This window comes from Schistosoma mansoni, chromosome 2 (assembly GCF_000237925.1).
Source record: "Schistosoma mansoni strain Puerto Rico chromosome 2, complete genome".
Lineage (NCBI taxonomy): Eukaryota > Metazoa > Platyhelminthes > Trematoda > Strigeidida > Schistosomatidae > Schistosoma > Schistosoma mansoni.
This window is the reverse complement of record NC_031496.1, coordinates 7,335,173-7,345,570: the sequence shown is the minus strand read 5'-3', so window position 1 is coordinate 7,345,570 and position 10,398 is coordinate 7,335,173. Positions and strand designations below refer to the sequence as shown.

Genomic DNA, 10,398 nt, shown 5'->3' with positions numbered 1-10,398 from the left:
AAAATTTTTGAAAAATCAATTTTTTTTGAGGGAAAACTTGTTTCGTTCGATAGAGCATGCAGTGCTGCACAAAATAAAACAAGAATCACAACGATCCGACCATCCGTTTAAAAGTTTCGAAAAATCACTTTTTTCTGAGTGAAACTTGTTTCTGTCGATAGAGCATGCAGTGCTGCACAAAATAAAACAAGAATCACAACGATCCGACCATCCGTTCAAAAGTTTCGAAAAATCACTTTTTTTTGAGTGAAACTTGTTTCGTTCGATAGAGTCATGCTTTCAACTATGAGAAATGATCAATTAAATGAAGTAAGAAGTAATTTTGATTGAAAAAAGTTATAACATTCAATATAAGATATAAATCTATGAAAGATTTTAGGTAATTACAACTTCAGTGATATTTGATATTTTGTCCAATTTACACCTTTAAACAAGATGATTAATCTAATCAGAAAAGGAAGATTTGGGAATATTGGGGAAAATTTGTAGTTTGAGTGGATATATCTAATGATGTTGTATACGGTGAGCCTAATTATTTGATTGAGAAGCATTAATTGTTGTTTTGGATACAATAAGCGGCGACGTTAAATAGAAGACAGCACTTAAACATTATTTTAAAAGAGCTACATTTTGATGAACCCAGTAATGGTTCATTATCCTAAAAAGCCTTTATTATTTTCACGCGCATTTGTATCCCTCACTGAATTGTGTTAGATTGAACCTTACAGTTACACGCTTAAAAAAATGCCTCCTGGATCCTATAGCGAATCACAGTTTGTCTATTCTAGATGCAGTCTCATTATTTCTAATTTCATAGTCATCAATTAATTTCAGTGTATGTTTAGAAGCGTTGACTTAAACTTATTATCTACCTCTTTTTGTAAAAAATGAAATATTGTATGGCGTGGTGATGTTGTTGAGTGGTCCCTTATATGATAAATTTGCGAATTTTGAAAGAACTGTGTAGTACTTTAACCTCTGGTTCAAATGAATAAACGAATACAATGCAATCATAGGTTACTGACTGAATCCATTATTTGGGTGGTCTGAGTCAATCGACAGGAACCTTTGAATCTAGATGTAAAGCTATTTGGTACTTGTCATCAGGGTGTACCTGCAATCTTTGATGAATCAATGCTTCATTTGGGATCTGAATACGTGGTTACCCAATGCTACGGTCAGAGACTTTCCCACTGAGTTATTGTTCACTCAGTCACGATCAGTATAGAGTCTGATCCACATGATGAACGTTAGCCCATGTTGCCTTACCATATTAGCACAACGAGAGGAAATTAACAGGATGGATAGTGGATACATCGAAACAATGTAGTAGCAATGATAATGATTAGACTGTTCGATGTATATGACGAGAATAAATCACATTCTTCAAATCAACTTCATTATCTCACTACAACACTGTCAACATTTATTAAAGACACTAATAGACAATGTAAAAGACTGAGAACATTAAGAATATGGTTGAAAAGACAGAAAGAGAAGGTGTGCACGAACAATTAGAATAACTTCAGATGTAGAGTAAGTCAACGAGTGAATGCATTTGTGCCATTGTGACTGATTTAGAATTACGTCATCCATGCTCTGCAGACAGAGAGGTTTTGTGGCAGTTTCTGTCATTGAAAGGCGTACCTTAGAAGTACACAAACCTTGTGAAGGCTCTTTATTCGAACACTGCCAGTCGAGTCGGAGCTCATGGAGAACTGTCGTCTGATTTTGCAACCTCAAGTGGTGTCCGACAAGGCTGGCCACTATATCCATTTTTGTTCAATTTCGTCAGAGACCTACTGCTGGAAATAACATTTACATCGATTGAACTTTCTGGAATCGACCCCCTACCAGGATGTCCACTTAATGATTTAGAATACGCAGATGATATAGTCCTGTTTGTGAAGACACTGATAGCACTAAGCGACAATGTCATGGTGTTTGGGATGCGTTTCTCACCCTCTAAATGCAAATTGTGCACTATCTTCACTTTTGTTCAATTTCATCAGAGACCTACTGCTAGAAATAACGTTTACGTCGACTGAATTTTCAGGAATCGACCACCTGCCAAGAGGTCCATTTGTTGTCTCAGAATACTCAGATGATACAATCCTGTTTTCTGAAAACGCTGATAAAATCACATCACATAATAACTTCTCTATACTCGGCGCTCAATTTTTGTCAAACTGTTCGCTCTAATATTGACGAATAATAGTTTAAACTGGTAGGATCATTCCTTAAAGCTGACTTAAATTTCGGGTAGTCGCTGATTATGCTGACCAAAACAAAAATGAAGACTTTACAAACCAACCACGTAACACCTTAAGTGAAAGTTATCGAAAGTTTCTTAACAGCTTTCATCTTATTTCTTGCTCCACTTCAAATTGAAAAACAATCAATACTAAGCTTCGAGATGTTCTGAAGAACTATTAAGATTGGTCAGATAACTTTATCATATTAATTATGTGGTCTCTTTTAATATACATTAATTGAAGTCATATTAGTTTCTTTTCAATATACGCGAGCAGTTTAAATGCCCTAATACAGCTAAATATGAGGAGAGTTCGTTCTTGAAACTCAACGAGTATCTTAAGCATTCATACATATAAACGTCAAATTTTCATTCAGAACAAATCAATAAATAGCGGTTGTCAACATCTGTAAAGCTTGCGCTAACCAATTTTTAGAAAATTCATAAACAACGATTTTCCTTCTATTTGTTGTTCCGACGTAAAACAGTCCAGTACATTGAATTACGAAGTAGCTGAGAGCACATGCAACATAATCTCAATAAGTTCTACAAACTCATTAACTTATTCACCTTTTCTTCCTGATTATATACTACGCGATACCTCAAAGGTCATTGCAAAACTTTTGCATCACATTTTGAAAATAAAAACACAACATAAGACAAGAAATCAATAATATGGAAAATATAGGGAATATTTCTTACTGCATGTTGGGGATTCACATTAATAGCATTCAAATATGTCATGAAAATGGGAGATTTCCACCAGTGTTGATTTATTTCTGGAAGTCGATCAGGATTGCATAGCCGACTCCAGATACTAGAGAAAAAATTGAAATAAAGTAATTAAGATTCTTTAGCAATTTTTTTTACAAAACATGAATTTTGTAGTGTATGTGGCCTTTAACTAGGCTAACAGATTTGTAAATGATTAGATAAGTTTATATTATTGTTATTAAGCAATATTATCATCCCATTGTCTATATTCAGGGCTGAAACTCGATCATTTTTTGTTAGCATCAGTGTATTCTGTGTGATAGGCCACGATAGAGATAGTCCGTTACAAGTCAGACGGATTTTAGCTTATGATAGAATACGGGATCCATGTTTCGTCCTACTTGAGATAAGTCAGCTGAATGAACCTGCATCTCATTGTTGATGTTTATATTGGGTTTTGAACCTATGACGTTTGACCAAAAACCCTATGGTGCTACTGCGTCTACCGGGTTCCAATATTAATATCAACATTGATGCACGTAAACCCACTTGAAGAGTCCAGAATGGGACGAAAAAATATCTTCCACTTAATGTCTAGCCACAATTCACCTATTCTGTAGATCTAGTGAATTGTTTGTGCGGATTTGTTGATGCAGAGTTTTAAGAAAACTATTGTTGTTATTATTCTATCAGATTTCACATTTACTTTAGCAGAAGAAAAAGAGCCAGGTGCATGTTTATTACAAAGATTTCATCAGTAAATTAAAAATGTTACATGAGTTTAATATACTACTCAATGACCAACTACAGATATTCAGCATGGAGTAAGTTTGTCTGTGTCTTTAGGGATACTACGGAAAGGCTTGAACTGAAGTAGGTAGAGAATAGAATCAAAATCCGCAACCTAGTCAATCAGTTAACCAAGATCAACTTAAAGTCTAACAAGTTTATGGAATGGGCCAAGTTACCATATCACATTAACATTACGAGATGAAATTAACAAGCTGAACAGTTAGGGAGTTGAAGTCATGTAGCAGCAATGATAACGAAATAGACTGAACATTGGGAATATGGTAAGGAAAGACAGAATGATTAGGTATGTATGAACAAATACTGAAACTCGAGATCTAAAGAAGGATAAAGTGAATGAATTTGGGTTCTTGTAACCGATTTTGAGCCATACTGAACGTCTGCAACCGCTCATCACAATTATAGTCAAACCCCAATCAGGCTGTCCGTATCCACCAAGTTAGCTATTGAATGTCAAAAACTCTAAACATCAAATCATAGTTCCGCACATACTATACTGTGATATCAGAAGTAAGCTAAAATATTAAGTTAGATTTTAATATTGTTGTGAACAACAACATACTAGAATGTCTGTAAATCTAACTTAATACGACCTAATTTGAAAACAAATGTGGATTCTAAAATTTTAACTTATAAAAAACCAGTGATTTTTAATATTAGTAAAGATATAAAGCAAATAGAAGGAAGAGTTAAAAGAAAGAATGTGAGAGTCTAGAAACACTAATTCGTGAGCAACTTTTATTTTCCTTACATCAGCAGTATTTTTCTTATCATGCACCGATTCACATATATTGTGAGTGAATGTTCAGAGGGCCCCCAAATGCCCTGGTACGGCCGAGAGTGGGGAGAGTCTGCTCTCCCTCTCGAAATGCTCTCATATGGCCACGCGAATATATAGCCTCTGTCAGGGAAGTCCTACTCACTGCCTTCTCGTGGCGGGGGTGTTCTTTACGAAATTGAGAGGACGAAAAGTGAATGTCCGGCGCTTTAACCGGGTTGGTGGATGTGGGGGATCCACCTAGGGGAGTTGGAAAACCCTGATCCCAAACCAATGGTGTACATGGGCTCCAGTATCCTGAAGGAACGAATGGCGTATGAACCAACTGTTGGTCACCGGCCACCATGGGACTGCATCTCCTTACGATGCTCCACTGCCTTGTGGACTAGACCTTTAGGTCAAAGGCTCGTGGTGTGGCCCCCTAAGAAAACCACCTGCTTCAGTCTGGGCACCTGGGCAGTATCACAGCCCTCACACAAATCGAGTGAGATTTGTGAGGTGCATATTTATCTGGTGCCTTTTTGTACCAATATTTATGTTTAAATAAATAAATAAAATAAATGTTCAGAGTGAAAGAGTATGTTACAACGATTAAACACGCGGAATAATCATCTGTTTGGAAATCATTAACTATGAATTAATCCATTTAAACAATATACTTTAGATATCAGAGAATATTCAATAAGTCGATATGGAGCAGAAGTTTTCAGGTGTGAGAAGTACTTACTGAAAGCTATTCATTATTTGTGAGTTACAGAAGAAAATGTTGCATACCTTAGAGGGCTAAGATATTTACAACCTCTTTTTAGTTTATATAAATGATATTTGTGGTTGCTTTTGTATGGGTAAGCCTCTTCTATATGCAAATGATCTTAAAGTAGTGTATTCATTTTCTCCTCCTGAGCTGAACAATATGCGAAATTGTATCAGTATGTAGCTCAACAAGATTGACAAGTGGCGCTTAAAATGCGAATTGGAACTTAACACGGCTAAATGTGGATGGATATTCTTCGGTGATACATCACTCAACTTACCATGAATGGTAAGGTGTTATCTCAGTGACATAGAGTAATGGACCTAAGTATTCCTACAATTCGGTCCTTCACAAAACAGCTCTCGAAACAGACCTCCAAGTCTCAAAGTCTTACGGGTTGCATAATTCGTAACCTCTATAACGAGTCACGTATTTCGCTGCATAAAGTATGGGTTTGACCGCTCCTATAAGACTGTACGTTTATTTTTATTACTGTTTCAATAAAGGATAAAATAAAGTTGGAATTCGTTCAGAGACGATTTACACTTCGCATTCTTGAGACTGCTTGTACCTTAAATTATAAATCTAGATGCAATAAACTTCGACTCGACCCTTTACGGAAGAGGAGACTTAAACTAAATCCAATCTTCTTCAAAATACTTAGTAAACTATATATCACATCCAATGAAGCAATTCAAAATGCAGAAAATCCTAGCTACAGAGTCCGTGATTCTGTCATTGGTGAAACAACAACATTCTAAATCTTCTCCCCGTAAGAGTTAATTTACAAGAAAATTTTCCAGACTATGGAATAATCTAGCACAATTTGTCCGTGAGAAAAAACACCTCCATCCTTTGTCCGTCGCACTGATGTTTACTTCTCCTTTAAAAATGCTTTGAATGTTCCCATGCCTGTAAGTATATCATATTCCGCAAAACATATTATAGATACTTTGAGTGTCCAAGCCTTTTTACTACCGAACCCACTAAGTAAACCTTCCTAAATGCTGTTACTTTAGACTAACATCATTCCTGGCAACCTTAAATAATGTGAATAATATCTAACACGAATGGTATGTCATAAAATAATCTGGCACATGTATTACGGTAGACCTGATAGACCTATCGTTGTAATTGTTTCTTTTGTTGTCCCGTGCTCTCTGTCTCCGCTTTATTTTCCCTAGTTGTAGATTATTATAATCAAAGTGTTATGGCGTGGGAAACGACCTTAAATACACCGTTCATACACCAACAAAATATTCACTTAAAAAAGGAATTGAAATTCCCCAGTTGATGCCTTTCATTATTGTAATACAAGTGGAAAATGTACTACCTAAACAATTTTTGAACTAGAACACTTCAAACAATCTAATACTACATATCTGTTCTCCACATTTTATATTATTACCGATATCAAATCGATTATACCTGTAAATGGTATGAATTCTGTTATTATTTTCAGAATATATTATTATTATATCTACTAAGCAAACTCGAATATACAAATATACTTATGTAGAATCATATTAATGAGAAAAGTATTTATAATAATTACCGATTATTAACTATGTTTAATCCAGAGTTTATCGAAGTTGAAACTTTATTTGATGATGAGCCAATAGATTTATTGATATTTGTGTGTAGTCGACTGATATTAAGAGTTTCTATTGACGAATTTAAATTTTCATCAGTCTGGTGATTGAAATGAAGTCCAAAAGCTTTATCCAATGATGGCTCCAATTTCTGTAATAAGCGTTCCTATAGGACATAAAAACAAATATATGCTAACAGATGCACATACTGAATTTCAAGGTAAATTATCTGGCAAATAAATCATACACAGAATGAGTGTGATTTAGTTTGAACAACAGTCAGTAGGAAACTCACTTATTGACGCAGATGATACCTCTCGTAGCTAGTCCCTAATGAGCACATGATAATTATCGGTAATTGATAATTAGTTCTAGTGAGAAGCCGTGACCAGTGGAGTCCAACCATGTCGAATGTGAGGCAGTTACGTACCGGAAACAATGGAAGATGGTCGAGCGATTTCGTGGATTGGTTTAAGTTAGGCACTAACACCGGTTAATGTCAACTCAGTGGTCTAGAGCCCAACCGTTGCCGCTACCTTGATATGGTGATCGGGATTGCCTATCGTCATGAACTAATCGAGCGATACTAGCGGGAACAATCGCTCCTAAAGGTCCTACCATGCCAAGCAGGTCGGTTGAAGAGCGGTAAGACTAAAAGCGAAAAACCTAAGGTCCAAGGGCAAGGTCGCACTGGTGACTGTATAAAGGTGTAACGGAAGTTAGGTGTTTCCTCCAGAAAACCAGCATAACAGCGATGCTGCCTTATCAAAATGAACGGTGGGGTTAGAAAAGGTCGACCCCAGAAATGCACACCTCGTCTAATACCACGGATTTTCATCTACGGCGGTAAGGTCTCAACAAGTACGAAGCTAACAAGGAAAATACTAATAAAAAGGTCGTGTGTAACCACAACCCCTTACTGATAAACCATTGACAGTTGGACTGAGTCATGTTAATAGATGTAGCTACCTAGTTTGGGTTCACGTGATTATCATAACGAATGGTTAAGGAGTGTGAATGACACGGCTTAAAATCATTTGCAACGGAACAGGTGCATCCATTCTTAGTCTTCCCCCAAATTTTGTGATTCTAAATTCCTCATAACATGTTTTTTTTTTATTTCACTAACTTATTTTTCCCTTCGGACCGTATCTTCGATGCCTAATATTTCCTATTACCACTCACACTATTACTATCTCTACTATTCCGAGATTTGATTTGACAATTTCATCTCTGTGTGCTAATGGGGTATGGGAACTTGAACCGATGTACATAAGTACCACGTCATGCGTTGTGACTGACTGACTGAACAAACGAAAATTAAAAATCCAGTGAAGATGTTTACAGACTCTTCAGGTTCTCATACAGTTATTTTATCAAATAATGTACATGTGACTATTAAGTTTGACCCATTCAATGATTATTTTCAGCGTTGACTTAATACTATTTCTAAATCCTTCATTATCACACTAACTTAAGATCTTCATCCATGTCAAATCATTTTTAATATTACTGTTTATCATCTATTTTAAAAGCGAGTATGCTCTAACAATTGAGGTTCCTTTTAAAAAATTTGCATACAGCTTCTAGCTGTAACATTCATGAGACAACAAGAATTTAAATCTATCAGCCTTGAAACAGAATTCGACAATTTTATTATTAAAAAGCTGGAGATTTGATCCCAGTAGAATCAAGGAATATGCGCTATTACAGTCTGAATAAAAGTCAACTAAAGGATTTCTGATCGAAGTCCGAATGAAACAAACTTAGGAACAGAACTTCAAGATTACGTTACTAAATATGGGTTTTCTACTTTACCAAAACTAATAGTTGCTTGAAATAACATCTTAATATTTATTTAGACACAAATCTTGGCACAGAAGAGTACCAATATATATATATATATATATATATATATATATATATATATATATATATATATATATATATATATATATATATCCTCATTAATATTAACTTTTTTAATGAACACATCATTTTAGGTTTTAGAATTACATATAAACGAACAAAAACATACCAAAATACCAGGAGTAGATGATTGTTTTCCTTTTGGAGGTTCAGCGTTGTTCGGAATATTTACAATCGTTGTTGTGGCAGAAACAATGTTTGGTGTAAAATTAGTGAAGTCTCCAAAGTCTTCATTATCATCTGATTCCAAAGAATTCCGAGAATTTGTTATGGGAGGCTTATCATCCATAACGTCAACTATGTTTTTATGTACTTCGGGTGGAAATATAGCCCAATCTTCATCAACAGGGCCATTACTCACAAAATCAGCAAATTCCTCTACAAAGTTTTCATCAGTATGAGAGTCTTTAAAACAATCTGACCTCAGAGTTCCAGCTGAATGCTTCTGAGGAAGAGGAGATGAAGGAATGTCATGTTTGTTATTTATTTCCATCACATTTGATGTATCTGCATGGTCTATATTGGTAGGTGCATCATGTACCATTTCAATGTTCGACTCGGTTAATTCTAGATTGGTTATATATGCAGTTCCTTTTTGTGATAACTGTGAACAGGGTTCTACAGAATTTAAGGATTCATTCTTACAAGCAGCAACCACAACTGAGTTTATATATGCACCGAGATCACGATACTTTTGACTATCAGGAATATCATACGGAATTTCTACTGATTCTGAACTAGACATACTACCAGTAGGGGAATATATTTCTGCATAACCATCGGATATTCCATTTTCATTTACATGCGATAAGTCAGAGTCCTCGATACTATTGAAGTAGTTAGTTGGATATGATAATTTGAGATTCACATTGTCATCTAATTGTAAAATAATGGATCTAATTATTGGAAAGTTAGCACAACCAACCTTTATATTCATCACCTAATACAATGCAAGTCTGTTTAGAAGTTTCCATAATTATGATGTAATATTCCTGTGGTTTCTTGCATCACTAGACAATTAATAGAAAAAGTTTTAGAATAAGTAAGACTATAAATTGAGTACAGCAAATAAATACTTTTTAGGGAGTCATTATGAGATTAGGAAACTACATATCTGATTTCGCACTATCTTTTGAAACTTCAGAAATGTATTCATTCATCATTTTCTTACACAATCATATTTGATAACTTCAACCTCTTATTGAACACATTATATCTGAAAATGAGAATAGTTTTTAACTCAAAGCCATTAAATGCAAACGACACAAATTGTAATGAAACTATCTGAAAGAAGTAGAATATTTGGACCTTCGAAACCACACCCTTGGATAGTATTAAAGCCCGATTATTAGAATTTTACTGGAAATCGGTATTTGACTAATCCGATTATAACCGCAATTTCGTTATTACGATCAAAAGGTAGGTTTGTTTGACGTATAGAATGGAATACATCAAGTAACAATACAAGGAAGGCATGTTACATTGTGCGGTACTAAGGCAAAACAAGTGACTAGTAATAGCGAAGACGGCTCGAGAACAGTGAACCACCTTGGTGAGTAAACAGTAG

The 10,398-nt window shown here is 35.2% G+C and overlaps 2 protein-coding genes across 2 annotated transcripts; both read right to left on the bottom strand.

The window, feature by feature from the left end:
- Window positions 1-1,209: 1,209 nt before the first annotated feature.
- Window positions 1,210-1,317, bottom strand: Smp_159170 (nuclear lim interactor-interacting factor-related; the record flags this gene model as incomplete). The annotated part of the gene is made up of 1 exon (XM_018795524.1): window positions 1,210-1,317. One exon carries the CDS (start codon window positions 1,315-1,317, stop codon window positions 1,210-1,212), a length of 108 nt encoding a protein of 35 aa, XP_018649828.1.
- A 5,544-nt stretch (window positions 1,318-6,861) lies between these two features.
- Smp_068400 (hypothetical protein) lies at window positions 6,862-9,805 on the bottom strand (the record flags this gene model as incomplete). The annotated part of the gene is made up of 3 exons (XM_018795523.1): window positions 6,862-7,068; window positions 8,941-9,707; window positions 9,757-9,805. The coding sequence occupies 3 exons, from the start codon at window positions 9,803-9,805 to the stop codon at window positions 6,862-6,864; spliced, it is 1,023 nt and encodes a 340-aa protein (XP_018649827.1).
- Window positions 9,806-10,398: the final 593 nt, after the last annotated feature.